Genomic DNA, 21,141 nt, shown 5'->3' with positions numbered 1-21,141 from the left:
AATATACATACTGATACAAGTTATAACACTACAGTGCTACGTATAAAACCGTTACGCACTACCAGTTATGCGACACGGTACACAATAACGGCTCGAAGCTGCAGTGGGGTGATTAATCGAAACTTTTAGAGGTTTTTATATCTGCAGAGTTTGGTAAATCCTTATCTAAATAATTTAAGTAATCGAATAAAAAAAACGTAGTCGAGCAACAGTTGTTTAGAACAAATTGTGGTTCAAATAAGTTTCGAGATAAAATCACATTCAAATAATATTATGTGTACCTACGTACTGTTATACTCGAGTACTCGACAAATAATAAAATACGAGTACACCGCCATAAAAATTGTGCTTACTTGATAATGATATTATTCGCATCGTCGTGGATGAACGTCCATGATCATGCAGTGAATTCGGGTTTGTCGGGACCGAAATGCGTCTAATTTTTGCAATAAAAAATCATTTTTATTTTTTGAAATGTACACTTTAACGATCCCGCCTTGGCGATAAATCTCATAAGTGTGTTCATGCAATGAATCTAGAATTATGCGTTTCATCTGATATTTATTGAGAATTGCTGGTATTATGTGAGATTTGACGGCTCGAGTTGAACTGTTGTGTTTTTTATCTTTCTTTTTTTTCTTTTTTGTTGTCTGTCACAAACTTTTATTATCAGTATAATAAATTGTATAGTTGGATAAGCCATCACAAAAGAGGTCGAAAAGATACCTTCTATTAATGGGCTCCGCCGCGGAGGATACGAATCTATATCCCGTCCGAGGACTCACCCCGATATTTCATTTTTGTTTAAATTGGGGTGAATCGCCTTTAATTTATTAGCTCGACTTTCCTGTCCCATCGTTTAATGATGCTGGGCGTCGGCCGTCCATGGTATTCCATATTGATTTCCGTACATGACTCGGTATAATATAATATATTCACGTGATTCCTCTGATCGAGAGGGCCAGTATAAATAATAATGTACTATATATTATTATTTTATCTTGTAATATATAATATATAAAGTGTATTATGTATACATAAATATATAATATGTATTTTTTTTTTAGATTTATAGGTCGTTCTTAGTTTATGGGCCTCGTTAATTTTATATACCACTGTAAAAAGCTTTCGGACAGCTGTCTTAGAAGATAAGGTCAACGATACTTCTCGTATCTTTTCGAGTTGTGTTGCCTGATCTCTGTATAGAGATCACAGAGACGATTGGGTATTTTTTTCATTCAAGAGAGTACCGTCACTCGTCAAATTCTAACGAGTAAATGGGGCTATTAAAATGTTGAAGTGTAAAAAAGAACTTTTATACATATAATATTATATAATATAACATATATCGATAGTTTGACTGGTCGTTCGAAAAATAAATATAAATAGTGAATGAAAGACGAGGTACTAATACATGAATTGAATATCGCTCCGATACCTGACTGCAGCATTATTCAATACGCGTCTATACAAGCCAATCGCCTTATTTTCTAAGGCCATATTATTATACACTATAATATAATAGCTAGTATATCACGGCAATGACGATGACGGAGACGTTCTTTGGTTTCAGAATCGCCCGATTGCGGTCTAAGGTCCGTCCGGCAAATGAACGACGACAACTCCAACGATCAATCACCGCACCTGATGCCGTCGTTAGAGTCCGGACGTTGCGGCGGCAGCAGCGGTAACAGTGACAAGGGTAGCAGTGGCGGCAGTGGCGGCGACGGCATGGGTCAACGGCGTCTACGTCGGTCTGCAGTTCGCGACGGCGTGCACGACACCTTACAACCGTGGCTAATGAGCCGGTCCGAACGTCGCTTCGGGTCGACCAGAGAACGACTGCACACCGTAAGGCGCGAAGAATCCAGGGACGGCGACAACCGTAGGATTATCGGCAGCGACGAGGCGGACGTCGGCGAGCACACCTGGCAAGTGGCCATCGCCTTGGACGGGGTGTTCTTCTGCGGCGGAGCACTGATCGCCGATCGATACGTCATCACCGCCGCCCACTGTGTCATGACGTAATGATGATCGTATAATAATTTATTATGATATAATAACACTGCAATAACAATACGTATAATAATATACGATAGTCAACGCTTATGTGCACTTATTGCTTATTAAAAAAAAAAAAGGGAGGTTGGAAATTAGACGTTATCACTGCGAAGGGTGGATGATTACGATTTTATCGCAATAATTGTTTTTGATGAATGGTAATCATAATGGTCTTTAGGATTTAATACCATTGACGAAAATATAATTAATATTTAAGTATAAAACGCAATCGCGGGATAAAACATCTGCAATATAACTACTGCATGTTTTAATAAATACAAGTGTTAAATTTTGAAACGGAAAACAGTTGAACTCGCTTCACTGGGCCCTCGTTTATTTCAAATGCTATATATTATTTGAAATGAAAACAACATCTTACAAAATAATTAAAAACCACACTAAAATTAAGATAAAATGTAATCACGCCAAGCATAGCATATTGTTATTATAACCTCACTTTATAAGCTGAAGTACGCAAAATACGAATACACATTAAAAAAAAAATGAGCAATTAAAAAAAATGTTAATTACATAACTAATTAAAATTAATTGATTAATAAAATCATTATGATTGAATTAATAATATTTTATATTAGTTTTTAATGAAAATTGACGCTAAAAAATTCAATAACAATAATAAAAATGATGATAAAATCTCCAACAAAAAAGAAGATTATCTTGAGAATTCTGTCGTCAATAAAATAATAATATGGACAATGGTTCCAAAAAGAAAGAATATTCGATATGAAAGAGGTTGAGAGACCGGGTGTCAGACAGGTCTCGCTTCGTTCACCCCGGTTCAAGACAGTTGTGTATTCAATTTGAAAGTAATGATAAATCATCGTTCTTGAAAAACAATTCTGAGTCCAGATCAGTTAAATATATAGATAATATGATAGTACCAACCTATTATATATCGTATTATTTATTATATTTTATAAAGGTATTAGGTAGTATAATGTGTATAGTGCTTATAGAGCATTTTTTCAATTCCACCCGATTAGAAAAAAAAAAAACAAATTTACTGCTAAATATTTTATCGTTCACACATAACGAGTCAGGCGTGTACACAATGTGGCCGTCCGTTAGGGGTTCACCGCCTCACAAAATTAGATAAAACAAAAAATATTGAAATTTTAAATAGTCCCATAATTAAAATCGTGTAAACTTATAGATTAGGTTAAATTAAATAACTATGAAAATGTACAACCTAACCCCCCCCCCCCAAAAAAAAAATTTATTTGTGTGCGTTTTGGAATTTAATTTTTAATACCTGAAACTAAAAATAAATCATTGAAATTCAAAAAAGTAAAAAAGAATTAAATAAAATCTAAACATAGGTAATCGGTTTTGATTTTAAGATACTAATTCGAACATAATTTTTTGACTACAACTAAATCAATAATAGACGTCTTTATTTTATACACAGTACTAACTTAATGAAAAATCGGTTCAAAGTATTCGATTAAAAAATGAATAGATAAAAACCATTTATAAAAATATATATTCATTAAAAACATTAAAAAAACACAGTTTATTATACATGATATTCATGATAGATTTAAAGTGAAAATATTAATATACCTAGATATTAATTTATACTATATCATTTGAAAAGAATTCGTTCGTTGATTAAGAATTCATGATTATCGATCTTTGTAGACTGATATAGCATAATGTACCGTACCTATATTATATGGCACGTATTTCACGGAAAAGATGCCGAAAAAGATATAATATGCCAAACACCTATAACCTTATAAAGTTTCTTGTAAGTTATTTTTGACGTCTATACTAAGAAATAGTCAGTATGAATCCTGCAAAAATAAAATAACTTATTTGTGTTAAATATATATATATATATAATTTATTACATTTTGTTTATACCACGTGCCATTTCGTGCCGTTTGGTTTTTGACACATAATACACGGTTTTACGATGACTCATATTTGCACACATTTACGAATTCACCGCGCGTACATTCAAATGGCATTTTATTATATTATATTATATAGTCATCATTATTGGTTATTTTTTTTGTCAATCAAGTTTTTATCAACATTCATGTAACCGTTTTTAGCTATCTCTAAGTGTAATTTACATACCACTGCTACTGCATATTTCATAAAATTACAATATATTTATTATAATATATTACAGCGTATTATTTAACTAGTTCAAAATATTCGTCAGTCAGAAAAAAAAAATTTAATTAGTGAAAAGTACATGTATAGGTACTGAATAAAATTGAATTTGATATTATATTATACTGATCCACGAAAAGTTTTACTATTGTTTTTCAAAAACATGAAACTTCAAAATGTTATTTATTCTTTTTACCAAAGCTCAAAATAAAGAAATGTTCCATTAAAAAATAATATTTGTTGTTTATACAACTTTTGACAATCAAATACTACTTTTAGACTGTGAGTGAACCAAAGATTTATTGGTTTTATCAAGATTGTTCGTGTTTTTGTGCAAACCTTTTTGAATTTATATTTTTAACCTTTTTTATTGGATAAAAAACTGAAAAAGTACCTATACCTATTCTAAAAACTTTACGACAAAGTTTCTAATTGGATCTTTTGTACTATAATTTAGAAGATAATAATATATTTATATAGATACACTTGAAATTTGTTTAAAATAATTTTGGTTAGTTTAATAATTGAAATGTAATTTTACAATTTACGAAAATTTTTAATTGAATAATGAATGTTATAGTAAGTCAATTTATGGTAATGAGCCGTGTAATTAAAAATAAATAATCTATGAAATATTTTGCATATTTTACATTTTTACATTACAAAAATATTTTTCTATATTTAAATACTCTATATCAACATTATTACATTGTTGATCTTCAACTTGGGGTTTAATATTTTATTAAATTGACCATAGTCGTCTACCAAAATAAAATTATTTCAATCTACACAAGTATTCCATTAAAAATATTCTAGTGGATTCTCTTCATTTGTTTATACAAACAATATACCCCATACCAATTGTACGAGGTCCCAGCTGTATCATCGAATAATATATAGCTCTCATTAACTCTTTTTAGTATTCTCTTTGTTTAATATTTTCTTCAAATATTCAATTCAATTTTTTTCTTTTTAAATAAATGTATTTATTACATGTACATTTATTTACGATATATTATATTTTATGTATTTTTAAACACATCAATATTTTAGCGCAAAAAAAACTTACGTGATCTTTCTTAATTTATTCCCGTCACTATATTAATCTCATTTCGTACATCCTTTTCAATTTTTCCGTTGTCATGTTACTCAGATTTTTGTATTTTCTCCACAGTTTATCACTAGTATAAGAGCAAAGTAATTTTTAAATTTCTATATTTTTTTTGGGATGTATTTTAACAATTTTTTTTAGAGAACCTAATTACAAAATCTAATAAAAGTCATTTTTTAAACTTATTGCCCAGTATAGTTTATAATATATTTGAAATTGTAAATATATACTTGAACTATATCGTAACCCACAATCTTATTTATGTTCGTATTTATTTATTGTATACAATTTATTTTCAAATTAAATTTAAAGATTTCCCTTTTCAAATATAGGCCAACAAATAAAACAAGTTTACTTTTAAGAATATAAATACATATTTTAGTTTAATTAACTACATATATAAAATAATAAAATCTCAAATTTTGTCTTAGTGTAATATTATTAGGGACCTGTATTATATGTATTTTGGTAGACACCACATAATGTATTATCTTTACGCACTTTATAAATTGGATTAGCAAGAATTTATTGTTGTTATACAAGATAAATAAAGAACTAGTTACCACTCAGATTATTAAAAATTAAATTTCATATTTTTATGTAGAACACATCGTACTTGAATCACAATTCAATATATTAAAGTACCTAAGTATTTGGTATATATAAATAAAACCCTGTATAGTGTACACGATTAAGTCAATTACTTAATAGAAAGAAAACCATTAATAATTAATTTGAATGCAAACATCGGTGGTGCTCTATAATACATAGGTATATATATTTTTATTTTATATTATTTGTCAAAGGCAAACAATTTTTATTGAAACTGTAGCCATATACTCTTGTATAAAAATAATTAATCGTTTATATGCTTGTAATATATATATATTTATATATTTATATTGCAATATGCAATAACTAATAAATGGTATAACTACCGAGCATTTTACATCCCCAGACATTATTTACAGCCGACGACTTATTGTCTTAACGTTAATTTCGAAGTACATGAGGTACCTATTGTAAATAACGTAAGCGCATTTTATTTGTAAAAGTGTACCTATGTAAACGTTAAACACAATTTCTTTAAAAACCAAAATGTACGTTTATCACCTATAAGCTGTGTAAGCTTAAGTTGTATAATTCATAACGTTTATTGTCGTAAATCATATAAAAAGCTCTTGCTTTAAAACTATTTTATTATTAAAAGCCTTTCGCGTAGTCCTGTCATTTTGTAATAATATATTCCCTTGGTATACAATATTGTTTTCATTACAATCTTTTCCATCATCTAAATTCAAAATACAACAGCCGTCTTATATACAGAATCTTTTGTATTATTATTATTTACATATTTGGATACCTTGCGATCTATCTAATAATATAATAATTAATATTCAATATAAGCACACCATTAAAACAAGTAAATCATTAATATGTTAATTGAATTATATTAATATTTTTGTCCTGTGGTTAATATTAATAATATAATATTAAATATACCTATTTTATACGTTATATTTTGAAAATAATTTGTTCGACATATTATATTTGTACTACGTGGAACATAAATTAAAATTATTGTCCAAACAAGAATTTAGAGGATAATTAGATAAATAAATATAACTAGTAAAAATAATATCTATGTATTTACGTACGGTTTAAAGTAGGTCAGCATATTGTAGAAATGTAAAAAAAAAACAAATTTACATACAAATAATAAATTGCAAGAGTGTTATAATTCGTTAAAAGAAATAATAGGTACTTTAATTTTATGTAGTTGGGTGACACGGGTAAATCATTTTTGAAACGTCTGCTCAAAAATGAATCCTTATAATGAGCTTAATAATAATAATTATTTGTGCACTATTTAATATGCTAAAATTATGTAGATTATAAGCGTGACCCAAGTAAAACGTACAATCTTATTTGGCACATATTTCATAATTAAAATAAATATGATATAAATTAAAAGAAGAGAATATAGTTAAATCTTCATTATACATTTATTTTATTTGTCACCAAAATAATATTTAGCTAAATCCCGTGGATATCGTACATTATACTGGATCATAACAGCAGACCATATAAATACATATTATAAGTATATGGTTTTATATATATATATATTATATATACATAACAAAATTTCATAACATTGTCTTATTTATGCACCTCACGCTTTCAGAATCTGAAATTTTCATACCATTATTATAACTATGACTATTATTATTGTTGTTACTGTTGTTTTTATTTTTGTCAAAAGTAAAAGAAGTTTCATCTCATTGCTTTCCATTTGGTTTTATTTAATTTATACAGTGTTCCACGACGACTTACTCTTTTAAAATACTTGGTCGTTGCTAAATTTTAATGAACACACTCTGTATAATCAACTTTGAAATTAACATTTTTTTTTCTACGTGAAATAGCAGTTTTATTTTAAATATATAATTATGCTGAGTGTATGATTTCCTATAAAATTAAAATTTTAGTTTGATATATTTTTAGTGGTTTCTATAAAGGAACAAATTAATCTGTTATAACAATAATAATAATATTATATAGTATGTGGTTTTTTTTAGTGTATATAAATAATTCGTATAATCACGAGTTTTATGTGTCGTAAATTTATAATATAATTTCATGTATTTGGTGTATTTAAATGGTATACGTGATCAGTATACGGTATTCAGTTCGATTAATATTGAATACTTATAAGATACATTAACACATTAAATGTATAATATTATAACTATTATATTATTGATAAACTTTTAAAAATATATATATAAAAAAAAAAATTAATTTTTGCAAACATATTTGAACACCCTTCATAATAATATTAACTATTACAAAATACATGAAGTATATTTTTCATGAGCTTATTTTTACTGTAAAATTCAGTATTTCCACAATGATTCGGTAAATAGCGACAAAATTATTATTCAGATGTTAAAAAACGTAATGACCGATAAAAGCAAACAATATTATTATAAGCTTTTTAATTTATCCCGACTGACCTAACGTTGACCGGTCATCGATGAATAAACTGTACAACTGAAGTCCGGCTACACCACTTATATAGGTACACGAAATATCAATATATAAATAATTTATAATTTCTGTCCGTCCGTAAAACAATTCCAGGTAATACTATAATATGGAACTTATTGTACTACGAACTCGGTTTGACGATTATCATTAACTATGCATCGCTTTTTTTTTCTCGCATCGACGTAAACTATTTTTTATAATGGTATTCTATTATGGTGTTCCTGGATATGCTTTAAGGCACACTGCCTAGATATATCAGAATAACTTAAAATAGTTTTATTTGTTTAATTTCATTCGTCGATACTATATAAACACAAATTTAATTAAAAGCAATTTTCAAAATGTATCGTTAGATTAAAGTGACATATTATCGTTATTATATTGTAACTGCATTCTATAGTTAATTAAAAAAATAAATCAGTAGGTTTATAGGTTTATATTATGATTGAGTGAATTTTAGTTTTAAATACAAAACTAAGATTTTTATACATAAAAAATTATTGTCATGCATACCTAATCTAATCTAACCCGGTCGACGATTAAATTGCTTCAATGCTGATGATGTGGTCACTGGCCATCATCGATGTTGGACCAATATTTAAATTACCTCGGGTCGCGACCGTCATTAAGGAACCATCACGTTTGGGATGTTGCATAATTTATGCGATTTACCGATTAAGTGGATTGATTTTGGCATCGCACGTGGGCGCTTATTACACATACCTACTAAAACTTCCGTGTTATATTATAAACTGCAGAAATACAACACCACTGGGTTGAAATATTTATTTTTGCACTTAAATTTCCATCGAAATCACCGAAGGAAAACGTCTGACCTACAAACGGGGAGAAAACCTTTAACGATATATGCACACGCGCCGTTCAGTGTCAGATTTAGGACGGATACGGGTTTTGGACCGTACGTTCGGCCATACACGAAAATTTGGATGGTTTAACCTTCGAAGTTTCAAGCTCTGAAAAAAAAAATAATATAGATTACTCTTGCAGTTTGAGGGTATTAACCATTAATATTAATTAACATATAGTTTGATTCATTAACATATACACGAGTCATCATTATAATGACTAACGAGATCTGTAATAACATTATTATAATTTATATTTAAATTATTTTAACAAATTAATTTTATTATATTTATATATGTGTGTTTAAAAAAAAAAAAATCCTATTTTACCATTATTTAGAAAATCCGAGTGTCGCTAAAAGAAAATTAAGACATTTAAAATGTAAAAATAAGTGCATTCTGATGAATTATAATAATGAAAAAAAAAAATAGTGTTACCTATACACGTCTTGTCTTTAAACACAAACATTATAAGAAAGTATTATTACTGAAAAACCTTTATTTTTCCTGAAATAAAAATAATATGGTTGCCCCCGTGGGACTATAATAACTTACAAGTACTCATACGAACGTTCAAAAATACAAAAACGTGAAAAACGTATGCCGGCATCGTGTTAATATAACCGTCGAGCAATATAACATTATATAATAATAATAATATAATCTCGACCATAAAGCGATATAATATGGTATACTGCAGTGTATTATAATATATTATCGCGACATCATGAATTATATTGTTGTAGGTATATGTGTTCATCATAAATAAGACTCAAAAATTTATATATGCTTTTAAAGCAGACCGATAGACACTTATTTTGTATAATGGTAAAATTAAAAAAGTGTGGTTTTGCATATTTTGACAATTTTATGAGAAAAGTGAATTTTCTTAACTTATCTGTAGTTTTATGCATATTTAATATTTTCTGAAAAAAAAAATGCTTTTTATTACTATTACACCGTGCTAAGTATTTTATAATAACCGATTATTTATCATCGTTATTTTTTCTTCTTTAAGATATGTGTAAAGTATTAAGAACATATTTTTCAACAATAATAATTTGACGTCATTATTATTTCAGCACATTATTACAATTTTTGACCAACCAGTTTTTCGTTTAATTTTATGAATATTACGTAATATATACCACTGTTTAATATTAATAATCGATAAGTTATTATCATTTTATTTTTTTGCCTATTTATATTAATTTTTTTATGTATATATTTACAACGGTGAAACTTTTATGATTAAAATATAATATAGTATAATATTATTCCATTAATGTATCATTTAATTTTATGTTTTTAGCTTTTTATTTTGACCGAGTCGCCATGGCTCATGTACAATTAATAATTTTATTTTATTATAATAATTAGTAATTATTACATGTCATTATCAATTTTATTTAACAAGCAGACGCGACACGCCGATGGACAACTTGATGGTGCACCTGGGCGATTACGACCTGACTGCGGAAAACGAAACTGAACACCAAGCTCGGAAAGTGTCTCGTGTGATGTTTCACTCCCATTTCCATCCTTTCCTGTTGGCCAACGACATTGCACTACTGCAACTAGAACGGCCAGCCGTCGCAAGCGATACCGTTCGGCCCGTGTGCTTGCCGTCCACCGACGGTGAGTAGTATATTAGCATAACATTATACCTAATATAATGTACATTTATAATACACTATAAATAAAAAAAACAGAAAAATAAACAAATAAATACGACTCCTGCAGGGTCGTGATAGTTGTTTAACAGCGAACGATCGTGATTTATCATAAAAGTGTCCGTTGACCGAGGTTTTATTTTATATATAAACAATTTTAAGCCTTATGACTTTTAAATGCTTGTAGTAGTGATCAGTAAAATATCAACATCAAAAAAAAAAAAAAAAAAAAAACATGTAGGTATTCTCACTCGTTTAGTAATGTTTTATATTTTTTTATTTCATATTATTTTACAAAATATTTTTCTGAGAATTTTGATGTTTAAAAATTCAATTTTAAACGATTTGTTAAATACAATACTTAGAAGTTTAGAATATAATCTTATTTAAAATATTAACATAGTTTGGCTTAGGAGTATTGCTATGAAATTAAAAATGTTTGCTGCTCTGAAAAAAAAACAACTTATAAATGATTAAAATAATTTATTATTCTTTTGCAATAGTAGTTTTGTAATAAATTATGAAAAACAAAATATATCAAAAACGTTCAAAATAATGAGTGTTTGCAGTTTAAAAGAATCGTCTATAATATAGTATACAGCAAATAAAGGGGTATAAATACGACGCAAGCAGAGGCACATTTGTGTATTAAACGGACTGCGGTGTAATTTACACTGTCGCTTTAGACAACGTGCGGATTACGAGAGAAAGGGTTAAATAACAGCTGCTGTAAATTAATTTCCACATTTTGCACAGGAACAGAAAATGCCTACTTTTTGACAGGAACCTAACCTTAGATATATAATACATCGAAATAATAATACCAAATATTTTTCAACACCGTATATAGTCTATAGATTTTTATAGTCTAGAATCTAGAATCTAGACTCTAGATTCTAAAATATGAGCTTGTCATATTATGGATAAACATCATTTCGAAAAAGAGTAAGAAACACGGTGAAGATAAATAAACATCTATAATAATAGAGGGAAATATGGTTAAAAATCTGGGGAAGCTAGACAACTCAATTGACTGATATTAGCATAATTGATTACATTTACGAGGTTAAGTTTAGAAATATTTTGGCGGATCTAAGCCCCACTATAATCCTCCACCATAATTTACGCCTATGTATCTAATATGGTTATTGAATATATCTATAAGCTACAACTTTGCAGCGTACTTTTGGTGCTAATATGATAAAATAATTATGTATATTTTACATCGTGCAGAGATGGTTCTATGAGTAGTACATTTTATACCGGTTGATGCACTGGTATCATCAGCTGTTACGCAAACGCCTATAAAACTGCAATAACTTATATATTAGATTTAACGATTTATGTATATATGTGCTTTTATTTAGTTATTTTATGTGGAAAACATTTTTAATGGTGTTGTTAATGCGCTTTCGCGCGTGGTTAATCCACCGGAAAATACACGTATAATAATAATAATAATAATAATAATACATTACACTGTGCGCCATATATAAGTTACACATGGAATTAAATCAAGATTGTAAAAATATTATTATTATTGAGTTTCGATACAACTCTAAAATAGATAAATTCTGATACGTACATTAATAATTTGTGTACAGCGCGTAGTTTCTGTGTAAACATCGGGAGTTCGCCATTCCGTTGTCCATATAACTTCCTGTATAAAAATGTATCAAAATACCTATCGTAATACAGAACCTATAACAATTACATCTGAAATAATGGTCAAACAATTATGGTGTGAATGAATGTAACCATATTGTACGTTGTAACTAGCTATTATACATAGACTGATAGCTGAATATATTTATTGGGTGCGTTTATGATAGAATTTATGGATAATATATTTGTAGGTATAACATTTTATAATATATGCCTTGAACGTTATGCGAAATCCTCAAAAACCTTATATAGTTTTTAGACTCGGTCGGATAATTTAATATGCTCTGATGAAGATGTAAATAATATAATAGTATCTCATAAATATTTTGGAAATACTATACACTATAATATTACACCTACTATACTAGCATACATTTTCTGAAGCCGCGTGACGATAATATATACAGAGTGATGATTCACTCAGCATGCTCTCAAACGACTAACATTATTTCTTTTTTAATAAATTTTTTCAAATTCCAACTTTTAAAATTTACTTTAGAATTATTATTTATTTGTGATATCACTGCAATATGGATCATATTTAGAATTTTAGATGTTCAGATTTTCTTTTTATCATTCAAAGAGCGTGTTGTGTGATAAAATATAATTTATAAGAAATTTGAAAATATGGTCATTGATAGTTGCATATAATATATTTCGTGCGGAGGTATCAATGTATTTTCAATTTTCGTTTATATTCTGGACACTAAAATGTATATTCATCACGTTTTCCCCGTGCTTTTATATATTATTGTATACAACGTAATATGTCAGTATTAAAATATTTTTATTCTGTATTCTAAATTTAGTTTATGTCCTAAGGGTCCGTACAACGATCGTAATTGGTAATGAATCATAACAAAGTCATAACTATAAATGATGATCGACATTCAGAAGTTAAACAAGTTGGCGATTTCAGATAACATTCACGTATAGAGAGAATAGTAATATAAATTAAGTTCATTAATTCAAAATATTGAGCGAAACTATACACTATTAATTAACAATTATATATAGTTAATCGAGTGAATATTTTAAATACTGGTGACTTTGACCCTGGGTCTTGAATCTTGGTCATTATTGATAATGGCTAATAATAATTATTGAAGTTTGCAGAGGTAGTATAATATTTTGTACAATTATATTGTGGCTAGAAAAAAGACGATGAGTTATAAAATGTTGTCGTTTGCAAATCTATATAATAATTGTCACACCCATATCGATCTCGATGATGGAAATCCACGGGCTGGGCTTGCGTTCATTATGTCACGTCGTCAAAATGTACACGCATATTATACTGAATAAAATACATGATATATTGATATACGTCGACGTATTCGTCGTCAACATGTGGCAAAAATATAACAACTGGGCGTCTGATCAATACCACTCACTGCTCGTACACGAATAACACACATTATTAAAACGTACCTATATATTGCACACGCACGATACATATAATATAAAGCCATATATAGGCGTGTACGGGTGGTGTTGATTCGAAATTTTCGTAATGTATTACCAGTCATTGGAATGGAGAAATATTTTTTAAAACGGACGCTCGCGAGCTGTTTCCATACGTGTATCATAAAAAAATTATCATATTTACACATTAAAATTATATTCACGTAAAAAGTGTTTATTAATTATATATATATATATATATATAGTTTTTTGATCGTATACTTACATTAAACTTCCGCGGAGTCTTGCAGAAGTAAACTTACTTTTAAGTGAATAAAGCCAATCGTTTAGATGCAAAAAAGACAATGGTGGAGGGAGTAAAACGTTCCCGGAGAGTGGATAATGAATGTCGCGTCTTGAATAAATCTTCCTGCGCAGTATTAGGTATAAAACACCGTGCCGTAAAAACGTAGATAATACACATCTTTATATATGATAATATTATAATATATACCTATATAATACTCCTTTACGTTTCTAATTATTATTATCATCGCTTCGGTACATACGAATTACAGTTCGTATAATATATAATATTATACAATACACGCAAATACAACTATAAACATCTGCAGAGGTGTCTTATATAATACTATATAAAACTTTTTCTATATTTCATATTATACATGCATTCAAATACACCAGGCGAGTCGTATGTGGGCCAAAAAGGCACGGTCGTGGGATGGGGGATCACTGCTTTCCCGGCGGGCGACCCTAGCCCCACGTTGCAGAAACTCTCCGTGGAAGTCCTGTCAAACTTCCAGTGTTCCCGCGTCATCGACGACCATGTAGGTCTGGGCATGCTGTGCGCCGCTGCGCCATCGTTGCAGGGGACGTGTTTCGTAAGTTAACGATATTTACGACTTCGTCGTAATAATTTTAATATAATATAATAAATGACTATAATACGCGATAATAATAACAATAATAATAGTTCACATTGTAATATGTAATGCTACTGTTATTATGGCATGCGTACTTCACCACTCAGTACCACTCAGACTAGTATAAAACCGTGCTACCAGTACACACAATAATAGTATTACAATAACCTAATTTTAGTATCCAGAGTTGTGTACATTCACAATTGCATGTTTTTATTAATTAGTTTAAAAAGTAGGTATAGCACTGCAGGTAAATTTCAATCCGAACCTAAAACAATCCGAATTGTAATTCTGTTGGCAAAGTTTCACTTCATATGTTTATTGCACACTTGATAGTTCACTAAATATTCTAATATACCTAATTTCATCGTCATTTATTCCTTTAATAATGGCGATTTATTCAAATTCTGGTCTTTGAATTTTTAAACACACTTCAAGATATTTTAAAATTCTTAAGATTCTTTGTTCTATTAAAGAAGTGTTCTGTGGTGATACAAGTATCTATTTTTTTTTTTTTTTTTTTTAATGAAAACACCTTTTTTATTTTAAATGATTTAGTAAATAATTTTGTTATGTACTTAATTCAGAATTCGAACAACTGTTTGTCAATTATTAAAATGTTCAAGAGTAAAGATAATGGTCCCTAAAAGTTATGTTACAAAAATATAAATTAGATGTAATATTAATGTACTTAATGTAGTATAAAGTATTATTGTTATGCTTGAAAATATTCATACATTTTAAATGTTGATACAATAATATTAATGATTACAGTTTTTAAATCATTAAAGCCAAATATCTTCCGAATCTATTACTATAGAATAATTATACTCAAAATAACTCAACATTAAACAACTCAAAAGCTAATCATTCTAATTTTGATTCAAACTGTCAAATTTTCAGAAAAACAATCAACTAAATAACGTTTAATAGAAAAATTGATTGTCATTTCAAAACAGAAGTTTTTAGGTATTCACAAAATACCCCTTCATTAGTAAAAAAAATCTCAAGAATTTAAGAATATTATCTTTAAGTATATTAAAAAATTCCAAAAATCAGATTTTGCTTAACTGCATAATTAAAGAAAAAGGGTGTACATGCTTGGTGAATCACCCGTTATTCATGTACCTATACGTTACGCTTGCATATTTCAACAATATTCAAAAATTAAATGCGTAGGTAGTTACATTAACAAAATTTAAGAGATTAAAAAATATATATTTATAAGTACCTACAGCAAAACGGTATATTAACCGAATAAAAATATATTATAACACTTATTATTTTTACTCTCATTTGTTGATAGAATTTTGTCTAATCAGTACAATATACACTTATTATGTTGACAAAATTTACCAATAAGCTCATATACTTGAAAATGCCGGTTTAGATATTCATTTTTATTTTTATTCGGCATAATTTTTTTTATGATAATAAGCACATAGTTGTAAAACGTTTTTACTGTTTTTAGTACATAAATATACATCAAAATTCCTGGTATCAATTATAAACATCAGAGACATCGGTACCGTTTTCATAGTACGATACACTCAATAATTCCAAACAAAATAATAATTGCGAAATGTCCTGTGATATTTATTAGTGCTCGGTGAAACAATATTAAATACCCGCAAACGTTTTGTACGCCTATTGTAATATTCATATTATTATGACATTCGTGTATAATTATTTGAATTTTCGTTTCCAATCCAGCCACCCAGAGTTTCTAGCCTAAACCTCTAATTTTGCGTAATTTATCACTGGGTGTTTATTGTGTTTGATTCAATATTAATATAACGACGTTTTTATTCAAATAGAATTTGCGATTAACAGTATAATGTGTTAACGTAGGTCGTATAAATAGGTACCCTGTCATTGTACACGGTATTTTTTGGCCGTTTTCACAGTAATTCTTTTTTGTTTCAGTAAATTAAACATAGTACTTAATACTTTTTAACGGCTTAAAAGCATTATTATTGTTGTTTATTTTTTTCGTTAAATCGTAAGAAAAAAATCAAAATCAAACGCAATAGACATGCGATCAATATAAAAAGATATTTACAATCAAAATAAGATGACCACTAGACTTGAACAGTGGAACTATATATATACCTATTTTTCTTCACAAATAAAGTTTATATACAACTGACAATAATATTCTACCATCTGAAACTATATACTAAAATGTTTAATACATATAATTTAGATTTATTTCACTGTATAATAAAACTAATATATAACATCGAAAGTTTATAACCAACTATACCTTTACGTTGATTACAAACCAAACTACTCCGATTAAATGTATATAATATTAAATTAATGGGAATTTTAAGAACTTTTACAAAATTATACGAATTCTTATTACTTATGTTATAATGCTAATTTATAATTTTTTTAATCTTAAAGAATGTATGCAACAACTTTTCAATTTTCATAAAAACTGCTTTATATTACACTCTTAAATTAAAAGCAGTAGCTTTTTACGATAAAATACAATACACTATTAATGAGAAAAAAAGTAAAGTTAAAAAGAAACCACTTTGAAACACTTTAATATTGACTTATAAAATATAAAAAACGATATATTAAATAGTTTATTACACCAATTTGAATTCATCTACATCACTTCAATGAACATTTTTTAGTACGAATATCTACTTTATTCCCAGAAATGTATAACTTTGTAGTAATAACTTGAAACAATCAAAAAATTGTTTTTTATATTACACGAATAAGGGTAAAGTTATAAACTTATAACATATAAATATATTATATAAAACTAGGTATTGAATAATTATCAATATACAATAATTTAACGATAATTCAGTTGAGTTCTGAATTCTAATCTATGCATTACTTATTACGATTCGCCTATTCGATTAAAATTAAAAATGTATTAATATAAATTAATCATTTCAATTTCGTACGTTGCAATTTACAAACATATACGTGCCACTTTGTTATTTATAGATAACTAAAATAAAATATTGGTTTGAGTTTTTCACACGGGATATGTAGGATTTAATATAAAACATAGATAATACGTCATAAAACGATTAGCAAATTGTAAAATAGCAAAAAACAGTATGTGTACATTTTAATTATAGTTACGAGAGAATGTTTTACATTTCATGCCCCACTTGTTTATATCATGCCTATTGGTTTAGCTTGAATTTTCATTTCAAATTTGTTTCCTAATACTACTGTTGTTAATCCAAGTATAAATCATTCAAATCATGATTTTTAAACAAAAAAGTATTCTGTTCCACGATTTCACCTCTTTGTATATACTTTTTTTTTTTTTTTTTTTTATTAAAATTTATTTTATTAACATAATATTTTTAAATATTTCAATTTTTTTTCTATAATTTTTTACAAATACACGAGTGTTTATATTACATACAACATAAACATATTTTATCTATACATTTTTTAATGTATTATTTATGTTTAAAAATTACCATTTTAGTATCTAGTTAATGTAAAATGTGTTTCATTTCTTTTTTTAAGATTTTTCGTAAAATACATTAATGTGATTTTTATTAATTTATGTATAATTCTTCCTTATAAAGTAACTTTTACAGTGAAATTACTTTTATAATTTATTCAACTTTAGTAAATTAGTTATTTCATTTTTTTTAAATAGGTGTACATTTTAAAATTCTGCAGATATTCTAAAATATTATACTCACAATTATTTGTATATTATATGAACTTATACAAACTTCATATACTGTTTATAAATACGAGTATAAACTCACTTGACTAATATTTATTTTACTTTGTAAGATACTTTTTAGTAAAAAGTAAGTAAGTTGTAGTAAGTTTTACTTGTACATAAATACTAATTATATAAGCTATTTGTTACATAAACTTATATTAAATATAATATTTACTTATAATAATTTCAATATTTTACAAGAAAAAAGTATTGTTAAATATTTATCATAATAATATAATATTACCTATTTGTTTCAAAAATGTAGGTATTCTCTTTGAGACTTTGAACAATTGAAATTCAAAAAAAGTCTACTATAACATATAAAATATTGTAGACACCTCTTTGAACGTCTTGAACAACTTGTGTTGTGTATTTTTATTCTTAACACGTTTTTTTGGACTGCTACATTATAAGTCACTTGGAGTTCAAAATTTAGCACCTAATCATGGATACCTATCTCGTAGCCATAATATAACATAATATTATAACGTTGGCTTGTCATAACATAAGTTCACATCAGGCTGTTTGGTAGTTTTTCAAACCGGAGGTGAGTGTCGTCTCAGAACCACTAATGCGCCATATTTCAGGTCACACGAACTAACCTTATTTATACACGTAAAGCATATAATAATTCACCCATAATAGAATAAACAAACAATTCAAATTGAAATGAACGACTGACGTCTAGTAGATCTCAAAACAGGTTCCGTGTAGATTTTCATTCGATTTCCTCTGGCAAGGACTGAAATGAAATAAAAAAGCGGCCGAACCGACTTTTATTTTAAAAAACAAAATAAAAAATACACAATATTATTATTACTTTTTCGTTTCGTTTTCGCTAAGCACCTGAAACGAGATTTCCGTGTCACTTTAAGATACCAACAGCTATAAGTTATAACTTATTACCTAGCTATATGGGTTATTAAATTTAGTTATTATACGCGTACGCCGCAGTTACCAAAATAATTTCGTCACGCGTGTGTTTACTGCAGGGTGACAGCGGTGGTCCCCTGACCGTGGAACGGGACACCGGAAGAAACGTTTTGATCGGCCTGGTGAGTTATGGCGTGACGGGCTGCGCGATCAAACCCGCCTTTCCCGACCTGTACACCAGAATATCCGAATACACCAAATGGATTGACGTCAGCACCTCGTAGTGTAACAATAATTATAATTATACTATAATGATAATTATAAATTAATAACGATAACAAAGATAATTGTAATGTATATTACGGTCGTCGAGCACACAGTTTTATACACATTATAATATTATTTATAACGATAAAACTGCACCTGTTCGATAGACGAAGACATTATATATTATTATAACATTATTATTATGGTATGGACGTCGACACAGATTAAGAACACACTATATTATAGTCAATTAACTTGTATATTTTTTTTTTTTATATAAGGATCATTATTACGATTTACGAGAACTTATCATATAATTATTTATAATATATGAACTATATACCAGTCATCGCGGCTAACGCGCCGTCCTTTTCCCTATATTTATATTGTATAATTTATTATTTCTGCCCAGACATACTATGTACATGTGCCACCGCAATCTCGACGGAATAAATAATATGTTTATTAGCATAAATATTATTATAATTATTTTTGATCTTATTTTTGATGCCGACTTCAAAAACAGACGTCACAACTATCGTATTACGCTTGCGTTTAAACTAAAACAAAACACAAGTTCCCAATGGCCAGTGATGAATTTATTAATTATTCCCAATTCCTGTGTACATCTCGTGGTGTTAATCTAACAGTATAACACATAACAACAGAATGCTATCAATTCCGTCTAACGTGATCGAACCATTAGGCTCCAACACAGTTAACAATATTAACGTCTCAAGTATGATCAAATTCCTGAGAAAAGCTAACCTGTATAATCAAATTTAACAAACTAAGTTATAAGTATAAGTAATAATAGGATAGCTGTACTTACTGTACATATATATATATATATTTATTAAATATTTATCGATTAAATGTTACAACATTTAATAATATTCAAAATTCAAGACTCAAACAGCATTTATTTAACCACTGTGCAATCGTAAAAACTTTTTACCATTGTACCTTAACTTAAAAGTAATAACCTTTGTCTGTCGTCGAAACTCTTTTAAGTTCGTTAAAAAAGTATACTTAAATGTATATTATGATAATTGTATAAATTATAAATGTGTATCATAATATTATACTATGCACACATGTGTAAAACTGTATTGATATTTTAAAGTTTGTGTTGTAACAACGTTTTGCACATTAATATTAAATTCGAAAACCGTACCTATACGGATACACTACCACACATTGGATACAGAGTTCCATGATGAAATAACACTGTGCACGTGTGATGTGTGAACATATTAACTGTAAAGTTTGACAGCTTGCAATATTTTTCGGAACTGTAAGTCTATAAACATCATTATTTCGGAGCTTAACAAAACAACATTGTATCGAACAT

General features: G+C 28.1%; 1 protein-coding gene across 1 annotated transcript in view; it reads left to right on the top strand.

The window, feature by feature from the left end:
• Positions 1-20,264, top strand: part of LOC114129538 (suppressor of tumorigenicity 14 protein homolog) — a 37,135-nt gene extending 16,871 nt beyond the window's left edge. Inside the window, exons 7-10 of the mRNA XM_027994305.2 lie at positions 1,574-2,024; positions 10,658-10,875; positions 14,685-14,881; positions 19,640-20,264. Of these exons, the coding sequence (XP_027850106.2) occupies positions 1,574-2,024; positions 10,658-10,875; positions 14,685-14,881; positions 19,640-19,804 (1,031 nt within the window). The 3' untranslated portion in view covers positions 19,805-20,264. The remainder of the gene's footprint in view (positions 1-1,573; positions 2,025-10,657; positions 10,876-14,684; positions 14,882-19,639) is intronic.
• The last annotated feature ends 877 nt before the right edge of the window (positions 20,265-21,141 follow it).

Source organism: Aphis gossypii, chromosome 2, assembly GCF_020184175.1.
Source record: "Aphis gossypii isolate Hap1 chromosome 2, ASM2018417v2, whole genome shotgun sequence".
In the NCBI taxonomy this organism is placed as follows: domain Eukaryota; kingdom Metazoa; phylum Arthropoda; class Insecta; order Hemiptera; family Aphididae; genus Aphis; species Aphis gossypii.
This window is presented reverse-complemented; position numbering and strand designations above follow the sequence as displayed.